The sequence below is a fragment of the Cynocephalus volans genome, chromosome 15, assembly GCF_027409185.1.
Source record: "Cynocephalus volans isolate mCynVol1 chromosome 15, mCynVol1.pri, whole genome shotgun sequence".
NCBI lineage: Eukaryota > Metazoa > Chordata > Mammalia > Dermoptera > Cynocephalidae > Cynocephalus > Cynocephalus volans.
The window spans coordinates 49,654,962-49,677,207 of NC_084474.1; the positions used below are offsets into that span (position 1 = coordinate 49,654,962).

The 22,246-nt window shown below is 35.9% G+C and overlaps 1 protein-coding gene across 2 annotated transcripts in view; it reads right to left on the bottom strand.

Moving 5' to 3' along the window:
• Positions 1 to 22,246, bottom strand: part of VIRMA (vir like m6A methyltransferase associated) — a 63,349-nt gene that overhangs the window by 23,789 nt on the left and 17,314 nt on the right. For both annotated transcript variants that reach the window (XM_063079773.1, XM_063079772.1), the window contains 11 exons: positions 21,964 to 22,086; positions 20,604 to 20,876; positions 15,994 to 17,134; positions 10,954 to 11,445; positions 9,788 to 9,942; positions 7,691 to 7,773; positions 5,429 to 5,522; positions 4,742 to 5,286; positions 3,981 to 4,216; positions 3,278 to 3,530; positions 1,082 to 1,299 (listed from right to left, as the gene is read on the bottom strand). In XM_063079773.1, the coding sequence (XP_062935843.1) occupies positions 1,082 to 1,299; positions 3,278 to 3,530; positions 3,981 to 4,216; positions 4,742 to 5,286; positions 5,429 to 5,522; positions 7,691 to 7,773; positions 9,788 to 9,942; positions 10,954 to 11,445; positions 15,994 to 17,134; positions 20,604 to 20,876; positions 21,964 to 22,086 (3,613 nt within the window). The remainder of the gene's footprint in view (positions 1 to 1,081; positions 1,300 to 3,277; positions 3,531 to 3,980; positions 4,217 to 4,741; positions 5,287 to 5,428; positions 5,523 to 7,690; positions 7,774 to 9,787; positions 9,943 to 10,953; positions 11,446 to 15,993; positions 17,135 to 20,603; positions 20,877 to 21,963; positions 22,087 to 22,246) is intronic.

A 22,246-nucleotide genomic window follows, 5' to 3' on the forward strand; every position in this document is an offset into this window, starting at 1 on the left:
TTAAGTAGAAACGTCAAGTAAGTATACTTGCAGCTCCACAGAGATACAAGGGCTAAAGGGAAAAAAGAAAGTAAGTTTGGATGTCTTAGGAAAAGAATATGGATTTAAAAAAGAGGACCAGAAGCACAAATCTTGCAGAGCCAACAAAATCACAGATAATGCTATGGTAGAGGAACACTAAGGGTATTTGCGGGAGCGCCTAACTCAGCTAAGATCAAGGAAATGAGGTGAGTTTTAAAGGATATGGAGTGAATACATAGGCAATAGGAAAAAGGACATTCAAGAGGTAAAAGTTAAAGCTTTGGTAAGAGACTGGTGGAGCGGGTGTGGAGAAGGCACGAATGGATGTTAAGCAGGTGCCAGCAACTTGAGAGAGAATACAGGAGATGAGACGGGTTTGTCAGGACAAGGAGATGGAGAAGAGAGGAGCTAGCCATCAAACACAGTACTTGGAACATAGTAAGTTTTCAACCACTGTTGCAAGAATTAATGAGTAAGAGATACAAATATATGTTTCTTCCTCCTTACTATCTTATAATTTCATGTGCTTCTACAAATTCCAAGGAAACCTAGGTACTAGCCAGCTACCTTCCTTCTCTAGTGAAGAAAAAGATCAGGACATAGACAGAGAGACTGTAGCAGAAATTATACAAGACCCTGAGCAGTCTGAAGTTTATATCATTTCAAATTTTATCTTAGCCACTCCTCTAGAAAATAAGATACACAGAATCAGCACTTTTAGCTTTAGGGGTCTATAAAGTCACACTACCTCTGGAGGATACATCAATGAAACAAATATCTTAAAGCATGAATTACCATCCATAGAGCAGTAAGATTTCCTTCTAGATACTGCACCATGTCCACATTAATCTATCTATTCAACTTACATTGTCAGTTCCGAAGATTCTACTACTAATATGACATTTCACTGCTAATGAATCTTTTCCATAAACACAAAATTTCTCCCATGAAAGAAACATACCTTCAACCTTCTAAATAGGTATGAATTAATGAACTGGGGGGTGGTGGTCACAGAGTTAAAAATTATATCTAAGAGTATATTAAATTATCAGAACATTACCTTTTTAAATGAAATAATCCATAATCATGCTCTGCAAGAAACATCATTGTTCTGACACATGTCAGTAAACAGTTGTAACTGCTATCAGAGTTAGCTAGAGTGGCCAATAGACAGTCACAGATTGAGGCCATCAATTCTTTGTTTGGTAGAGAATTAGATAGCTGCTCCAGTTCAGAAACAGAACCTTCAGAAGAGTTTGGCAAAATAAGTGCAATGTCCTGTGGGGAAAGGAAGGAAGCACGGAAAAAATAGATTGTTTAAATGATTATCACCATCACTTAGCACTTTTATTTCAGAAACACATAGCAATTAATACTTAAAAGTTATCTCATTAAAATATTATTTTTACAGTCCCATCCCAAACAGATTCAAACACATTAAGAGCAAAGAAGTCATTTTGCCCTTTTATAAAAGTTAATACAAGGATACATACATAAAGGAATAAAGACTTATTTTAATTATAATATTTTTACTTTAAAAGAACACCTTTAAAAAATTTTTTTTCTCCTCTTGTTGGCTCAGTTGGTTAGAGTACAGCCTTGTAACACCAAGGTCAAGGGTTCAGATCCCCATACTGGCCAGCCACAAAAACAAAACAAAAAATTTTTTCCTTCTGTATTTTTCCTTCATTTGTTCTTTTTTAAGTTTATAAAGAAACTATTCAGAGAATAAAGTTTAATAAACATATCAATATTGGCATTTAAAAATCACAAAAAGCAATCACATTTGCTCATGGAGCAAATGAACAATTTAAGCACAATCTTCCAATTAGATATTTCCCTCCACTTTTCATATACTTTTAAAATTCACGTTTTCCAATACTAAGCAAGTTAGCTAACAATAACCATAAAAATTCCCATTATTCTTTTTATACAATTAAGTTGGATTTTACAGGAGCATTCTGGGTATGTTTCATCACCTTTAATCACTTCAACCTACTGCAAACCAGTACTCAACTTGGTTTATAACTACAAAACAAAGCTTGAATCAGAAGGGGTATACAACGAAGTGAGGCCATGAATAAGGTGTGGGTGATCAGGGCAGTTAGTATGCTGTAATGCTATTCAGCATAGTCATGCAATCTGATGTGGACTATATAACAAATAACAATTAAATGGACACTCTGAGGTACAAAGACTTAAAATATCCTTTCCACCAGATCCAGAATTATATTCTACCAAGTCCCCTTTCTGTGAAAACAAGTCACACAAAAGATGTTCCTTCTTGACTTGAGTCTTAAATGTAACCAAACTGGATTTTTGTTAAAGTAGAAAAAGATAATCTTCCGGGCCGAGCCCGTGGCGCACTCAGGAGAGTGCGGCGCTGGGAGCGCGGCGACACTCCCGCCGCGGGTTCGGATCCTATATGGGAATGGCCAGTGCACTCACTGGTTGAGTACCGGTCACGAAAAAGACAAAAAAAAAAAAAAAAAACGAAAAAGATAATCTTCCAACATGGGATTTTATTAAAAACATTCTACCTGAAAAAATCACATCTGGTAACTAGAGGTCAATAACACAGACAGCAGGAAAATATACTACTACTGTTAGCCAACATCTATAAGCACTGCAGCCTGAAACACACTAGAACTACAGTTGCCTTCGAAAGTTGTCCTAGTGCCAGCCCATGGCTCACTTGGGAGAGTGTGGTGCTGATAACACCAAGGCCACGGGTTCAGATCCCTATATAGGGATGGCCAGTTAGCTCACTTGAGAGAGCGTGGTCCTGACAACACCAAGTCAAGGGTTAAGATCCCCTTACTGGTCATCTTTAAAAAAAAAAAGTTGTCCTAACAAGAGAACATGATATTAATTCAACAAATCACAAAGCTATAAAATTAAAAAATGACTTGGTGTGCAATGTTACTGGAAGGAAAACTCACATAGTAAACGTTACTGACCCTAAAAAATATAGAAACAGTGATACATAAAGTAATTACGCAAGGTCGCAATCTTACAAAGGAATTGAAAAAAGCTCTTTGGAGAAACCCGTGAAGTACTAACACAGAGAAAGTTATGAAGCACCAAACCATGTTACTGTTGGTTCACTAGACAAATTTATCTCCCTAAACAACAGCAGGAGTACTTAAACACAGGAAAGAGTTCTTTGTTCACAGCCAAAATTTATATCAAAAAAAGTAAAACAAAACACACATACCACCCCCCCACACAGACTTTATACAACAGCTATAAATACCTGATCACAGAGAGACTGCAAAATGGATGTGACATATTCAACACATTGTTGGCGAGTAACACTATCTCCAGGAGACCGCATCAAAGCTAAAAGATCCTGGAATATCTCTGCATATCTTTCATCGCCTTTAATAGTTCCATTAATTAGATGCAAAATAGCTAATTTACAAGCTTTGTGTGAAGCCAGAGCATCAAGAAGAGCAAGCAGCCTGGTGGTTTGGCTAGTATACTGTTTTTCTTTATCTTCTGAAGTGCTGAAATAAAATCGATACATTTAGTAAACAGTTCTTGATTTTAATGCACTGTCTAATATTTACCTTTCAATACATATCAACTTACACAAATTTTTGTAAAACAGTTTAGTATAAAGATTACTTGGATATAATGACAACTTCTCTGGAATTTTACAATTACTGCAAAATTTTATAAATTCAGGTTTTCGATATTTTCTTAAATCAGAATATTTCTTTATAGTTCACCTGTCAAAAACCCAAAATCAAAACCTTCAAACTATCTTGCACATGAAATGATGAACTAAACACTGCCTAATTTAAAATAATCTACATATATGTATAAGTGCACATTACATGTATATTTATGATCTGGGCATTCTAAACTCTAGTTTCCAAATTCTAAGTGAAAAAAAAATGTATTTTTGTCAAGAATAACCTGAGGAAAAAAATTTTAATGCGAAATGAAAATACCTTGGCAAGTCTTCTACAATCAAATCCAACACAGTTCTCATAATCAGAAGTGCAGTTGGTGAGGCAAGGTCACACAATTGAACACAAATACGCCGTAACATATGTTGAATGGGCTGGCAGGTTGTGCCAGAGAAAGAGCGAACTATTTCTTGGAGCAACTTTGCTTGAACATGAAGGTGCATGCTCCACAATTTTCGGGTGTTGAGTGCCACTGATATATCATGTGGCTCAATAACCTGTTAAAAAAGTATAACGTGTGTGTACAATTTTTTTATATTTATTTCAGTCACAAAAACTGTTCAGGAAGAACTGTTATGAAAAGAACATCTTTACTGCATGCTTAAAACAATTTTCTATTACAAAATTAGACATTTGCTTGAATTCAATGAGTCTAAAAAATCGTATTGCTCGCAGGTTAGCAGTCAGTTGAACACAGTCCATGGTGAAGCAACCTAGTTACTGGCAAATTCTAACATGATAAGAGGAAAAAAAGGATTTAAAATAACAGAAAAATGTAAGTACAAGTATACATAACAGCATAATAAAACTCAGTTTAACAAAAATTTATTTAAAATGTTACCCCCATATTTCCTTAACGGTCAACTTGCTTCATTTTATCTCACCCTCATCCAGTTATTTTATGTCTTTTCGGAGGGAGGGTAATGAGGGTTTGGTTTTTTTTTTTTTTTAACAATATCACTGGCTTTTTAAAAAGTGTTACTGCAGTCATTTATAAGGTGCATGTTATATGGAAGTGATACCTGAGTTGTTTGCATGGGTAATGGAAGAGGCAGCAGCTCTGAAAGGAGAATGAGTCCAGAAAAAAATCCTTCAGGAACCTTCAAAATTGAGGAAAGAACTTCTTTTAACATTAAAGACCAAGTATTATTGGCCAGAGTCTCTTCTGAGATTGTGAGTTTTTCATTAACTCCTTGTGTAAAAGTCAGTAAAATATCAACGATATCATTCTGAATTTTCTGTTCATCACTATCCAAACGACCTGAGAGGGGGATAGAGCACAGGAGCATATGTAAAGTAACAAGTGCTGAAGGAACACGCATGTCTTTAAACTCAAAGGATCCACCTCTCAGGAGTTCCGTTAACATAGTTTTAAGAAGAGTAAGTGTGCAGCGAGCCATTGAAATAGTAGTAACTCTGTGAAGCGTAGTCCCCATGTTGACATGGAGCCTCCAAGGCTGAGTCAGAATACTGTTCAATTTTTGCAGAACTCTAATAAAGGTGTCCAATCCTTCAGCAGAAAAAAGCTGAATAACAGCAAGATTCCACTTCAAGTCTTTCTGCTGGCCTTTAAGTAGGATAAGGAAAAAACAAAACAAAACTAATTACTTATATATGTTAATAATCGGTTAAGAATTTTAAATATTTAATAAATGATATTTATACTAGGCTTAAATAACAGTAGTTTTTAAAGTAGAGTGCCACATTACCTTCAATAGGAGGTGGTGGACATGCCACATTACAGAGGACACGTAAGGCAGTGGTAAGGCCAACTCCTTCTGAGGTCATCAAGTTATCAATATTCTTTAAAAAAAGAAATGAACAGAAAGGTTAAATTCTTGGTAGCCATCAGATCAAGAAAAAATTCCAGACAAGATATTAGTTAAAAATACGAGCTTCAAGTTAAGTATGTATAACATTTTTATATTTATTAAGTAAATTTAAAACACAAATAAGGCCCTAGAGCTGATCTTTGGCATATGTTGTACTATATATCATATAAGTAAAAAGAACAAGTGTAAGGTACAAGTAAAGTACTGACTAAAATAAAGGTATACAGAAATGTATGAGACTCTCGTATTAAGAGTTTAAAATAGCTCCTCTCCCCAAAAAATTAAGCAATGACTCTATATTTAAAAAGCCCTGACAGGTTTCTCTTTCAAAACTGAGGAAGCAACAGGGAATGTTTTTGGACTACATAGCATACATTTTAAAAAACGTAGATACCAACAAAGGCAAGTTATAGTAGCCAGTTGGGACACAGTTAAAGAAAAAAGAAAAGCAGTTGCCTATGTCCTAGCACCTGCCTATGCTGTTTCCTGGCAACAAACAGTTATGTTTAAGTTGCTTTAACAAATAGGTAGGTTTAAGTTTTTGTAGGTTTCACAGACCAGCATTATAGATGGTTTAAAAAACTTGGAAAAATAACATTTAAAAATGTTGCCATTACAACTTCTAAACCTCAAAATATAAACTTAAAAAAAAAGTTCCTCTCTCATATGTTTTCCACCTTATTGTTTCCTCTAATTTTATTCTTTGTAATTCCACAAATTACATAATGCTACTGGGAGCCATAAAGTGAAGTTTCAGTCTTCAAAAAATTATTTTTGGAACATCTTGGGGTGAGAGTTACTTAAAAATAATAATCACAATTAATGGGATAAGGATTTTCCTAAAAATCAAAACTCATTTTTTTAATTACAGCACGTAATTCAAATTTCTAAAACTGTATTTCTTACTGGTTAAATACTTTTACTCTAGTCATCTGATATTTATTGGACATCTTATTAATATTCACTTCACCATGCCCAGAATACATAACCATCTAAATTTATAGGACATTAATTGTACTTCTGCTTAAAAAAATGATGATACAATGAAAAGCTCTAGATGTCATGTGAAGCACAGAGTAAGAACAGAAGAACAAGATGGCACCATAGGAGGTAAAAGTATTCTTGTAAATATGGAGAAAAAAGAGGACCCAAGAGCATAGACATCAGTGAAGAAAAATTTGAAGCAGATAAGCCCAAACAATACTTTGCTTTTGGGTCAGAACAGCAACAGATTAAATAACATACATAAATTAATAAAACACATTGCAATTCCAAAACCAAGGATGGTTTTCCAAAGTAATAATATGCTTTAAAAAATTATTAAATGTTATATTTGGGGAGAAAAAAAGGCCAAGGATGGTTTACATATTCACTCTCTCTCTCTCACACACACATACACACACAACTCATCTGCTAAACGAAAGAAGAGATAATTCAAGGTCTATTCTGTGCTTCTAACTTAAAACTTTTTACGTATCTATGAGTGCTTTTAGCCCTTCTTCTCATGCTACACATTGGATCAACTAAGGAGCAAAGAAAAAATAAAAATAAAAAATTTCCAAGACTAACAATGCAGTGACTTTTTTTATGAATTATTTGAATTGTATATGATTTTCTTCAACTACACTACTGTAAGTTTTAGGGATTTTATAAATTTCAACTTTTATGAATTATTTCAACTGCAGATTTGCCCATTCCAAATTAACAACGAAGAGAATTAGCCCATTTCAATTATCAAGAATTAGCTCTATCAATTTTCACCTAAATATTTTGAAATTCTTTTTCACTAATTAAAGTTTAAATAAAACAGTTGTATGTTACATTATCACAGCATTTAACTTCAAAACACTTTTGCAAATGTCATCAAAATGGTAGATGATATTATCCCCATTTCAAAGGAAAAAATAAGACAGAATCTGATAGTGGAAAGCAGTACAGTAAACAGAGTTTTGTGCATGTGGGTTCTTTTACACACACAATCACACACCCATCTACATCCACATACCAATGTGTACCTACAAAGTCTAATAAATCAAGGACATTTAGCAATCTCTGTATTATCTACACATGATTTTAATGTATCACTATGTATTACCACACAATTTCATAAAATCAAAGCACTTTTTAAGTTTTACTTACCTGTTTAACATACTCAATTAGGCTTGGGATGCAGTTAATTTCAAATCTAAGATTTTTCAGAGGTTCAAGCCATTTGCCAAGTTCTTAAAAACAAAAAGAATAATCTATAATACTTTTAAAAAAGCCTTAATAACAAAGAAAATAAAGGTATTTTTCAAAAAAAAAAAGCATTATCAGATCTGTATTGATTTAAATAATCTAAATTTCATACTGGGATGAATTTGTGTCTAATTTTTTAAACAGCTTTAAAATAAAACGTAAATGCAGCCCTATTATTTTGGTTCAGAAATAAGAAGTGACTATTATCTCGTTTCTGAAAACTTAAATATTTAAAATGCTTAAAACGTATACATAATTAAAATAAATTTTTTGCAATAACACAACATTAAAAAGATTTATAAAGTTGACTGCTTATAAACTAATATAATACACTACTTACCTACCTTTGCTGCTGCCACCCCCCCAAAAAAATTATAAAAATGTATTAATTTCTAAGAGGATCAAACTCAAGTGGAGACATTTTGCTGAGTGCCTTTTCCCTTAACATGAATTTTTGTCAACTTTTTAACTTGCCTTTATAAATTTAAAAATTATTACTATCACCTCAAAATAATGACAGCAAACTCTATTTATCAAATAAACCAAATGAAATATACCACTTACCACAACTAAACTCAAAACCCTCCTAGAAGTTATAACACCTATACTCTACTACCAAAAAATGTTTTTAGAAAAACATTATACTGCAAAAAGCGATATACTAGTTCCAGACACTTTTTAGGCGTAAGAAAATGAAAAATAGTAGTCACATCTTTCCTCAGTCCTACACTCCTCCATGAGGATTAGAGTTGTACATATCTGAATTTTTCCTATGCATTTTTTTTTTTTATTTTTTTTATTATTTTTTTTTTATTTATTTTTTTTTTTTTCCGTGACCGGCGCTCAGCCAGGGAGTGCACCGCTCATCCTTATATAGGATCTGAACCCGCGGCGGCGGGAGCGTCGCCGCGCTGCTAGCGCAGCACGCTACCGAGTGCGCCACGGGCTCAGCCCTGCATTTTTTTTTTTTTTTTTAAAAGATGACCGGTAAGGGGATCTTAACCCTTGGCTTGATGTTGTCAGCACCACGCTCACCCAGTGAGTGAACTGGCCATCCCTATATAGGATCTGAACCTGTGGCCTTGGTGTTATCAGCACCGCACTCTCCCGAGTGAGCCACGGGCCGGCCCTTCCTATGCATTTTTAAATTAACTCTTTCATATAAGCAGAGTATATATAGCTCAAGTGAAAGATATAAGAAATAATAAAAAACCAAATACCAGTGCACCCATCATCCAGAAAAGTAGTAAAGCATTAATAATACCTTTCAAGGTACTGTGTACCCTCACTTCAGGCATGCTTCAGAGAAAAAAATCTATTTTCAGAATGGGAAGTTGAGTTTATTACCCAACTTTTACCAGAGGTATTACACATAAAATTTAGAATTAAAAGGAAAAGAAGAAGCCACCCTCTATTTAAAACATTTACAATATTTACTCAAAAGCCAGGAATCAAAATAAAATAATTTAAAAATTGTGATCAGGTAGCTTAAACTTTTCAGGACTGCCCACATAACGTTTGCCATAAACTTCATTCATTATACACATTTATATACTTTAAAAAACAATGTTCATAATATTCTTCACTTTTGAGGATAACACAAATGTGTTAATCCACAAATGGATTTCTAAGTTGTACTTAGCCTTGCACTTAGAAATACACATATAGCAAAACTCACATACAGGCAAAACTATACCTAAAACTGAACTTTGAGTTCACCTTTAAACTACCTCTTCCATTTTGATTAGAAACTTCAGCTAACCACCAATTTTCATGACTTTCCAAAAAAGGTACTTTCAAACCTTGTTGTTTATATACTAAAACATTTTATCAAACTTTTAGTTTTATAAACTATCTTCACGAAAGGTAATTCCAGGAAGTTAAAAACAGAGTACTATTAGATAGATTATCAAAACCTGATAAAGCACTACTTAAAAATATTCAAAGGCTTTTTCCTTCACATATCACAACTGCTTAAAATAACTTCAGGTACCATACCTTGCAATTTAGCGTTATTTTCATCTGCTTTACAAAGCTTCAAGAGAGATGCTGAGTGCTGTTCTAGCATTTGGACATCACTGGAAGACTGAACCACCACCAAAATAAGTATGCATGCATAATTATAAGCTACTGACTTCTTAGACTTGGAATCACTGCAACAAAATAACATTTTTAAGTTTTGGGTACAAGAACGATTTTTCAGGAACAATTTAAAAGATTTTTTCTACTTGATTTTAAAGAGATGAAGGAAATTTAAAATGAAACATGTCTAACTTCCTGAAGACAAACCGGATTTTATAGTTCACACCCAATTTACCTGAAAACACTACTTAAAGGTATATAAAAAGAAAAAAACACATAACAATGGAAAGTAAAATTCTATTAAGAAATAAGATCAGAACAACAGTGAAATATTAACAAGTATACTTCATTAGCAATGAAAGATTAGGAAGTATACTTCACAGTATCCTTTAAATGTCTTTCCGGTCTAGATAAATAGGAACAAGTATGATATCTGCCATCATTACTCAGATTTCCATTACAGAACTCTTAAGATACAGCTAAACATGGAAGCCACTGCTGTTTGCCCTTCATACGCCCCCCAACAAGATCCGTCATTCAAGGAGTCATACTAAGTCCCTATAGTAAGGGGAGTTACCTGGATGTCATTGCTTTCTGTGACACAAGCCAAGGGCCTGTCTCTCTTCCTATACACCAAAAACCTCTGCCCTACCAGCAGACTCTTCAAAACTATTATTATCCTCAATTTCCCCCGTCCAGTCAAAACAGTCATGAAACCAGAGGACCGTAAATGGTTTAGAAGGCAAGGACAGAAGACAGCAAGAGTCCTCACTACTCTTAAGGTATATATTCCTGTGCCTTATGATTCTCCTTCTACACACATCAGCAGGGGTACTAAAGTTGCGATCTTTGTCAACACCATGGAGAAACTGAAAGAAGCTGCTAAAAGGTCCGTTTCATTGCTTTACAGCCACATCTTATATTTAATAGATTTCTGTCATACTCGTCCTTAAATAACAAGTTATGTGTTATGTCAAAAATAATTATAGTTTTTACTTTCAAAGCAACATCTGCTTTTAAGAAATTAGCCCATTAGTGATCTAGTTTTCTAACAATAGAAAAGTAAGTAAGTAGAAAATTACCCTAAGGCTTCTTTGGAATAGTACTCCATTAGAGTAATAAGACTTTGGAGATTTTTCTCAAGACTGAAAACATGGCCAACAGCTGATCTTCCCACAGGATTAAAAGTAATCAAATAAAGATTGTGAAGAGTTCCCAAGAGATCAGAATGATCAGTTTCTTCACTGGCTGTACAACGCTGAAAATGGCTGAACAGTTCTGTAATACACTGCAACGTCTGTGTTGAGTCCTGTAGCCACAAGGCAAATGCGTCATCAACAACCCCATCAGATTGGAGACCTTCCTCTTCATCTTGATCATAAAGATGACATAGAGCTCGGATCAACAAATTTGTTGCTTCATATTCAGACATAAAAAAAAGAAGACCCTTTTGTGACTGTGCAAGAAACTTTAAAACATCTTTTGTGGCTTGCAGCACACCAGGGTGGGCACTTGTGACTGGAATTGACAGAAGCAAAGTAACCAACTCCAAGAAGTGATGACTATGAAGATACCTGTGGAAAAGTTAATTAATATATGCAGATCAGTGCAAAGCATTCTTCATTTACTCAATATTAACTAGACAGTACACAGATAAAAATTTTTAATGGTCACAATACTTATCCTCAGTAAACATACTGCTTTTTTTTGTTTTGTTGTTTTATTTTTGTTGGTGCCTGGCTGGTACAGGGATGGAACCCTGGACCTTGATGTTATCAGCACCACACTAACCAAGTGAGCTAACTGACTAGCCCTAATAGTAATACAGCCCTAGTATGCTTACATAATGTGAATAGTAAGTCTTGTCTCCACTGGGCCAAATAAAAGTCAAAGTTCTATGAGGCCTTCTCCTAGCTAGCACTCAACAGATATTTGACAAGTAACTGTTGACAAGTTTTCTCTTTCCAGAGTTAAACCTGACTTTAAATTCTGGGCCCTCTTTCCAGTCCACTTAACTGCTCCTTTTTCACCATGGCCCTCTTTTACTCACAGCATATCAGTATATATATATTAATGTATCTAGGAGATGGTATACTCAGATTTACCATAGTAGATCTGAATTAGTAGCTCCAGGAAAAAAACTTCCAATTATAAATTTTTAGCATTTGAACAGTTAATATTACCAAATCTAAGAACTATTTTTTAGTATACATAGTTTTAGGGGAAAAGTCTGAATTTACCCAACACTCCAAAATAGACACAAATGCTACTCATAAATTCTTTGGGCATCAGTTTTCTTATCTGTATGGATTTTCTTCCTTACCTATAGGCCGTGCCAGGTTTAAATTTTTCTCTAAAATCAACTTTTTCAAATTGAAACTTAACCAGATTTTAAAGAAAAAAGAACCAAAACATATTTTCAACAATTAAAAAATGAGGAAAAAGCTGTCAAAACAGCTCTTAACTACAAGGGAAGACCAGCTTAATGTAAGTTTGTTAATTCTAAGTTAGAAAGAATATTGGAATTTTTTGAATGCTAAAAAGAATAAAAATTATTTGAAATTCTGACTAATTATCTCTTCACATTTTTAGTCACTGCAAATGGTGACACAATAGCTTCTATAAGCACCTGTCAAAATATTACTAATTAGTAGATTAAAGGTCATAATTTATCTTTATCAAAAGCTACAGTTGCCTCTTCAATCCTATCACTACTTAAACTCAGGCTTCTACTTTATAATAATGAACACACTGCTTACTACAAAGGCAAACAGAACCCTCAAGAAGACAAAACTCCAGAATTACTATGCTCTAAGAATATCCTTAACCACCTCATGAACTGTTTCAAAAATAATTAACATAGCAGGTCTTAGACTGCTCATCCTTAGAACAACCTGATGGCAAGGTTGGCCTGTGGCTGGCATCTGGGAACTTGGATTTCAGGAGGATTCCCATGCCCCCAACTGATAAGAATAGCTCATTGTGCCTAAAGTATTTATGCAAACAATAGGTTTCTGCAGAATACCTGTTTTCTTTCTGGGAGTCTGGAATTCTGGTAAAAGATAGGCAGTGAGTGCCTACATGGCTATCTCCCAGTAAAAAGCCTGGGTCCCAATTAGCTTGATATAATCATTCTACAATGTATACATATATCAAAACATAACATTGTACCCCATAAACATATACAATTATTACTTGCCAATTAAAAATAAAAAATTAAAACAAAACAAAAAGACTGGGTGCCAAGTTTCCTCAGCAGGCAACATTTCACAAATGTCACAACTTGTGGCTGGGAGAACGAGGCTGGTCCTATGTGACTCCACTGAGAGAGGACTCCAGAAGCTTGTGACTGCTCTTCCCAGACTTCCCTCCAAGTACACCTTTTTCCTTTGCTGACTGAGCTCTGTACCCTTTGCTGAGTACAACTATATGCTGAGTCTTATGAGTTCTCCTACAAAATCATGGGGGTGATCTTGCAGACCCCAATACAGGATAATAGAGCCCTACCATCACTTCAAATTAATCCTTCCAAAATGCAGTTATTTCTCCCTCCAAAACTCACCCTCCCTCTACCAGTTTTTGTCAATAAAACCACAGTTCCAATTGCTGCCTTGGCTAGAAGCCTCAAAACATTTAGTTCCTTCTCACTTTCTCTTAGCTACTAGGTCCCATTTCCAAGTCTTAGTAATTGCTCTTTCACAAACTTTCTCAATATTAGTACAACATTTATCTTTCAATTCCCTGTAAGTACCATTATAAGACCAAGTACTTATGACCTAGTACTTAGAATCTTCAGACTAGTTTATCTACCTAGTAACTCCAATATCTTTTCCACTGCAATACATCCTGCAACATAAACTCTTAGAACACTATTTTGGTCATATCAGATCAGCTACTCCAAAGTATTCAACATCTACACTCTAAAAATAAAATCCAAATTCCTGAGCACAGTATTCAAGGCCCTTTATTTCCTCTAGTATGATACTCAAACACACCTCCTCCAGATATGGGATAAAAACTCAACATTTAATAACTAGTTTCTTCTCAGTGACTGAAAGCCACCTCTTTCTTACACTCACTACCCTCAGTCACTCAGTGCATGATTTCTCTTTTACTAAAAAGGAAGTTATCAGTAAGAAGTGCCTCAATTCCCTTACTATCTTTAACACTACAAATGTACCTATATTTGCACATTCAGAAGGTTTCCTTCTTCCTTTCCAAAGCCAAACTCCTACACTTGTACTATTGACCTCACCTCCTACCAAACCTTGTTTCAGCAATTATCTTACTTCTATATCATAAACAACCCATCTCCAATGACTTTTTAAATGTCGTTCTTCCCAGCCTACAAATGTGCGCAAGCCTCTCCCATGTCTAAAATTTAAAAACCTTCCGCTCTGACCCCAGCATCTCCTAGCCACTGCCTTTCTTCCTTACCTTCCCTCTTTGCCTAGTTTCTTAAAACAGTAACCTACACTGCTTTCACATCCTCATTTCCTAGTGACTCTTTATCTACACTTCCTTTCCCACTGCTACATTAAACTGCTTTTGCCAAAGCCCCAACTGCAATCTATATTACAAAATTCAATACATGATTTCCTGTCCTTATCTTCTGAATGTCTCAACTGTATTGACACAGCAAACACATTTACTGCTTCCTGAAACTATTTTCTTCCTTGGTTGCAATGGCATTATTCTCTCCTGGTTCTCATTTTGTCTTTCTATTCCTTCTAAGTATCCTGCCTAAACTCCTACTCTCACCACTTACATTTTACCATTCCCCAAGGTTCCACCACTGACCCATTAATCTTCTCACACAATCTGTGCAGGCTGCCCATACTCAGCCTCAAGTGTTCACTTTGTGCCTCTCTACCTTTCTTTCTCAGGACTTTCTCCAAAGCCATTAATGGGTGCTCAGACCACAAGCAAGAGTAGCTCAGAAGCATGGAAGAGTTAAAGTCCCTGGTGGACAACCTTCACTTAAAGGGGGAAAAAGTTGACAGACAAATGCCTGAGCCTGTGTCTTTCAGTGGCATAAGTAGGAGCCACATTTTAGCAACCTCCTCAGAGGGTCTCCAATGGGATAAGCACCAGTTATCCATAGCAATGAGTTTAATTAACACTTCCTTAACTGGCTTTTCTCCTCTCCTTATCTTACTCCTCTCATGTATTTCTGCTTCCTAGGATAACCTCTCCAAACACAAATTCTGCACCCAAGACTTTGATTCAAGTTATGCTTTTGGAAAATTCAAACTAAGACGAGGTCTAATAGCTTCAGCTAAAAAGTGGAATAAATAGGTACAGATTTTAGAGTGGACAAGTACCCCATTTCTTGGTAATGCACTATGCCCCAAATCAAGACAAAACCAATCACAGAAATAACAAAATAATAAAAATGCCATTTTTCCATTATTATGTTAGTTAGAAAATTTACAGACAAAACACCAAAAAAGAAGTCTGAAAAATTAAAAGAAAATTAAAAACCTACAGTGGAAGCTGGTCCTAATGGCAAGATTGTATCAACAGATAACTAGAGGTAGATGACAGAAACAAATGGTAATGATCTTAAAGATCTTTTTAACCAGGACTCTTTAATCAGGACTGTAAAATTAAATTAGTAAAATATTATTTTATTTGGCTGCTGGCCGGTACAGGGATCGAAAACTGGATCTTGGTGTTATCCAGCAACACACTCTAATCAACTGAGTAACCAGCCAGCCCAGGAAAACATAATTTTAACTTACAGTACATTAGAGTAATAAGGTACAAAGGAATTCACACAGAAAAGCTCTCTCCTTCCTATGCCATCCTCTGTACCACCTTCCCAGAAACAACTCAGAAGTTTCTCATTTATTCTTGCTCATAAAAACGCCTACACAATGTTGTTAATTATTACTATCTTTCACTTAACTTCCTAATTCTGCTGTAAGTACTAACACAATATAGGCTCACCCACAGTAACACTACTGTGTTAGTTTCACTACCTAATATCTATTTTGAAATATCAACTATCCTTACACAGATATCCATTACCTACAAACAGACAAAAAACAAAATTAACCAAATGAAACTGCCTCTAATGATTTGTGACACATATTTCCCCAAAACAAAACATGTCTTACCTAAAGAGAACAGGGTATGGATCATCCCTCTCCGGAGGTCCAGTAATTCGTGCCAATGTTGGGAAAGACTTAACAGGAGGTTGAATCATTGTATGAGGTGCAGTTTCCATTAAATGAAAAACTTCTTCTAGGAGGTTAATAAGCTTTTCTATTTCCCCTTCACTTATATTTGAGGATTCCAAGAGATCCATATCCACAGAAGCTTCTACCTCATTTTCATATTCTGGGTTTGTTCTCTCAAGTCCCACATCTGTGTCATGATCAGGTTCACTGTGGTTAGGAACTGACGAAGTCTTCTCTGCTAAATGGTCACCAAGTCTTTTGATCTCTGACAAGATTTCATAGAAATGGCATTTCTGAAGAATAGCTGAACCAGCAGTGACAACCCTCACAGTCTGATCTAAAAGTATGAGCTCCAGAAGTTTTTGATAGCCACTTTTTTCACTCTGCCTACCTCTTAAAAAAGCTTCCATTCCTTCTGTCATACTAATGACACTGTCCAAAGCTTTAAAAGCATTTAGCTTAAGGGAAGATGAGACATGATCAGCAAACAGGAGCTCAAATAATCCACTGATCACTCCTGCTTGTAGCAGTCCCATGACTCCCTGAGTCCCACATTCTGCTAGTGAGGACACTAATTTGGTCCCAGCTTTGAGCTGTCGGACATTTAAGGCGATGGGCTGGCGAAGGGCTATCTGTAAATTTAAAGCCTGCATGGTCCAGTCTACTAACTGGCCAAGGGAGTCTTGTTTTGTGTTTTTCAACTGCAAATAACTTAATCCTTTTATTATTAAACTTGGAATTTCTTCTAAAGCTGTTACCCATTTTGCACCTCTATCTTCCCGATACAAATCTAAAAGTTCAGTTAACTTCACTGAAGCTTCTACTGCCCCTGAATTTTCTTTATCTGGACCTTGATCTTTCATTCTACTGATCTCAATTTCAAAAGTAGTCTTATATGGACAGCTGAAGTATAAGAGTGGTACAAGCTCCCTGTCATAGGGATCATACGTCATAGGAGGAACTGAAGCTAAGTCTTCAGCAGTGTATTCAACATCGAAGTTTGGATACTTAAAGGTTTCACGTTCCAAGTCAGCAATTCCATCTTCATCACTAGAAATTTGTTCATAACCATCATCCCCTGAAAATGAGTTTGAATAATATTAAGTATCATTGCTGCTTAATACATAAATTCTGGTTGATCGAATAATATTTAATAATATGACAAGCATTAGGAATTAATAATTTCCTCTCCACAAAATCAACTACTGCCCCAACATCTTATCAACAATTACCAACATTTTATAATTTCTAACAGAATAATTATGAACAAACGTCTTAAATTCTTCTATTGTATGTGTTCAGCTTTATAATTAATTCTGTAACAGATATCTTTTCCTCACAAAAATAAAATTAGAAATGGCTCAAACCAACAAAAATACCTCCTGAGGAGGGAAGAAATTAAGTTTACCCTCTTGAGAGATTTTATAAGATGGAAAAAAAATTTCTTGAACAAAGATAATTAAAGTTAAATAAGAATTAATACCGTAATTACAAGCCTAAACCAAATATTTTCAAAGACACCATAGGTTCTTTCTAAAACATTAATTCTATATTCCTGAATTTTTACTTCTTTGCATTTACCTGTCTCAGTTTCCTAAATCCATTATATTTTTATGGAAAATTTGTTCATTTTTTAAATGCCCAGCTTTGCCAAAACAAAGCTTTCTTATCATGATACTTGTGCAGCTTTTTCCTCTTGTAAAATAGAACAGAATTAAAGACAGAAAATTTGTTGGTTCTACTTTCTAACACTACTATTGCCTGGTTGTGGTAAAATGGAGATGAGCAATGGCCTTAGAAGGAAAAGGAAATGTTTCCAGAGAATTCCTCCAGCCCTCTTTTGACATTCTTTTGCCTAGCCTTAGCAATACACTCCTAGTGGAAAACATAAAGGCCTATAATGGCCCAACTGTATAAGAAGGAAGGAAGAAAGAAGGGAAGGGAGGGAGGGAGGAAAGAAGGAATAAAGGAAAAGAGAAAGTAAGAGAGAGAAAGAAAGAAAGAGGGAAAGAAAGAGAAGAGGAAGAGAGAAATGAAAGAAGAGAGGAGAGAGAGAGAGAGGGAAAGGGAGAGAGAGAGCAGGAAGGAAAGAAGGAAAGAAGGGAGGAATGGAGGAAGAAAGGGAGAGGGAGGGAGAGAGAAAGAAAGAGATAAGGAGAAAGGGAGAACAAGAGAAAGAGACAGAGAGAGAGAGACAGACAGACAGACAGATGGACGAACGAACAGACAGACAGACACTGACCACAATAATATGTTGAACTTCCAGAAGGAGAGAACAAACCTATGGATACTAGAGATGGGAGGGAAGGAGGGAGGTGGGTTTGGGGACTGAAAGGTCAGATAAAGGGCATAAAGAAAAATCTTGTAAAAAAAAATCTGTGTAATAATGAATGTGCTAATAATAAAAATTTTAAATTAAATAAATAAAAGCAAAATGAAGTTTTCCATTAAAAAAAAAAAAAAGAATCAAATTAACCAGCTTCACTCTTTTACCTTCTCTATGAAAAAGTCCTTTAATTAAGAAAACTACCTGTCTGGGCTCACCATGCCAGCGCCTCAGGGCCCATCCAAGAAACCAGGGCATGGAGAATGGGACCGGACCCCCCTCCCACAACCAGGCTCACCATGCCCGCACCTCCGGGCCCGCCTGGGGACCTGGAGCATGAAGAAGGGGACCAGATCCCCCTTTCACAACCAGGCTCACTACGCCAGCGCCTCGCAGCTCACCCGGGGACCCAGGGCATGGAGAAGTGGACCGGACCCCTCCTCCCACAACCAGGCTCACCACCAGCACCAAGGAGCGTGCCAAAAATATCTCCTCCATGTGGGTGGCTCACAGCCACCACGACAACCATGGCTGCTGAGAAGGCAGCTAGATGCCACAACCACCACGCAGATGGTCTGCCAGCCACTGGAATGCATTAACACAAGGAGAATCACCAGCAGAGATAAAGAAAGGAGGAGGATGTCTCCCTCCACAGAGCCCATTTCAGAGTGATGGAAGAGGCATATGCTCTATGATAGTATTGGGGGACCTGATCACACCTGTCGGCATTAGACAGATCATTTGGGCAGCAAATCAACAGAGTAATGATTATTCTTTCTGAGGGTGAGAAGAAATCTAGGGTGATTAGAGGGGGGAGGGGGAAGGATTGCACAAGGGGCATAAATAATAATTACGAATTGTAACAATATATGTACTAGTAATAGTGATTTGATCAACATAGCTCAATGTGGAACCCCAAAAATTTGTATAATCAATTTTGATTCAATAAAAATAAAAATTTTTTTAAAAAGTGTGAGGTAGACCAGTGGATTTTTAACTTAGCGTATAAAAGCTCATTGATATAATTTCAGATTTCACATTGCAACTAACCTTTAGAAACCATCACTCGTCAAGTTTTGTTGTAGCATCACAGAAGAATATCTACAATTACCTTTATTTATTTTTATTTTTACTTATTTTTTAGTTAGAGTTGTATATATTTTTTTAAACTTACAATAAAATGCTCTCAGTCCTTTAAAAAAAAAGAAAACTGCCTGTCTGAAATCTAACTACTGTTTGCTGATCAAATACAATAAATCTATAAAGGATTATTTGGCATCTGGGAATGGGGGAAGCTAATAGAAGTATCACTCAATAGTCTAATTTGTATATTTTGTAAAACAGCCTTTGTGATTGTGAAATGCCCCTCACTCTCACTATTGCAGAAAAAAGCCAAGACTATCATTTTGCATAAATGCATTAACATTACATGCCATTTCTTAGACATATTAAGAGTTAAGTAGCTTAAATATCTCTCACATGTTGCTTTCAAAGGACAAATAAAGCCTAACTAAAGAACTGCAAAATACTGTCACACATCCTTGTGTAACTGAGATTTTTTTCCCCTGAATTTCTATATTTACTATAGCATTTTACTAAAATATCTACATGGCAGACATCTTTAGGAATTCCACCCACTTTACAACACCACTCCTTACCTGAAAACAGCCACCAAATCCCTAACTACCATGTACTTGCTACATAACTGTTTCCCTCGCAAAAGCTAATGGTATCAAGGGGCAATTCACATTATAGCAAACCAAACAGAATCTCTGTCCTAGGAAACTGGAAATATAGTCAGGCAGTTTAGGCTGGCTAGTTAAATAAAGTATGTTAGAGCTGTGGAGCAAATAAACAACAGCTAGTTAACAGAAAGGGAATAAGGTAGACACAAAAAGCAAAGAGATGGAAATCTCATTTCTAGTCATGTCTTGAGACTCGGCTACTTTCTCACCTTTGGGTTTCTTGAAACCCATGTCTTTGCTATAAATCTTTTTGCATTTCTCAAAGCTACATTGATTTAGTTTCTAGTAATTAAAAGCAAGCAGTCCGGGCCGAGCCCGTGGCGCACTTGGTAGAGTGCTGCGCTGGGAGCGCGGCGACGCTCCCGCCGCGGGTTCGGATCCTATATAGGACTGACCAGTGCACTCACTGGCTGAGTGCCGGTCACGAAAAAACGACAAAAAAAAAAAAGCAAGCAGTCCTAGCAAATATAACCCACCTTCACCTTCTTCATCCTCTTCACCTTCTTCCTCTTCATCTTCTTCCTCCTCCTCAGGGATACTGTCTACTGTATGGCGATCATCCTCATCCTCATCCTCTTCTTCCTCTACATCCACATCATCTTCATCATCATCTCCTTCTTCTTGCTGTTCCTCTTCTACTTCTCCTTCATCAGAATATTGACCTTCTTGGGGAACAGAATTCCGATCAGGAGAAATGGGCTCAAAGTAATCTTCCCTATGAGGAGCATCCTCTTCCTTGTCACCAGACACTGAGAAATTGAAATTTAAGGGACAGGTTACTTTAATGGTTTAAATAACATGAGGCAGAAGAATATTGCAACTACTTAATGACATTTTGGATTGTGCAGCTCATATACACCCTTTTTTAAAAAAAGTGATAGAATTACACCCTGTATCTGTGGGTTCTGTATCCATGGATTCAACCAACCACGGATCAAAACTTTTTTTTTAAATTGCATCTGCACTGAATATGTAGAGACTTTTTTTTTTTGTCATTATTCCCTAAACAATACAGTATAAGGGCTGGACGGTTAGCTCGCTTGATTAGAGCGCAGCCTTGTAACACCAAGGTCAAGAGTTCAGTTCCCCATACCCCCCAAAAAAACCAAAAATAAAAAACCCCAATACAGTATAACTACTATTTACATAGCATTTACATTGTATTAGGTATTACAAGTAATCTAGAGATGATTTAAAGTATATGGGAGGATGTACATAGATTATATGCAAATACTAAGCCATTTTATATCAGGGACTTCAGCATCCACAGATTTTGGAATCCACGAGAGGTCCTGGAATCGAGCCGCCATGGATACCAATCCACCAGGGAGGCGACTGTACTTGCTTTTAAAAAAATATTACGAGTATATGTTGTACAACTTCATACAGTACAAATTAATCAAGTATACTATTCTATGTTCCAGTACCATAAACTAATCCTTTTCTTTTTAGCTATTAAGTAACCATACAGATTTTTACCTCTTCCAGTGCATACTACTTATTTTTAACTAGCACTTTTCTGTACATATCACTATAGCACATTAACACTTTATTTTCAAAGCAATGTTGGCATAGCTTCAAATAAATAACTGATTGGTTTTGTTTTTAACAATTTCACTGTTAACAGAAAAACACTAGGAAATAATGAACAGAATGAAAGTAGGGTGGGGAAGGGTGGGACATCCAACAAGATTTGATGACCAAGAAAAAAAAAATTTTTTAAACAAAAGAAAAAAAAGATTTATTTGTTTACCAGCATCTAATTTCTTCTCTTTAACCAAAAAGCGCTATTAACACTAATCAGGGGGGGAACCCTAGCACTAGTTTTATTTATACCTGGCAAGGGCATGGGATCATCTTCATCATCATCAGGTGGAGGGGGTCCTGGAGGAGTTCTTGGTCCCCTTGGCTGTGGTCTTGGAGGGCTTCCATTAAACTGATCTTCCTTCTCCCCATCAGCTTGATTTTGATTAGAGACAGAAAAAGAACTTTCAAATAACTAAAGTATAGTGAAGTGAATGCATGAAAAAATGCTTTTCATCATTTCAGTTTTTCATCCTCAGAATTTATTGATAATAAACTTTTCTTTCCTGTATTTTAACAGAAATTTTGCTAATTA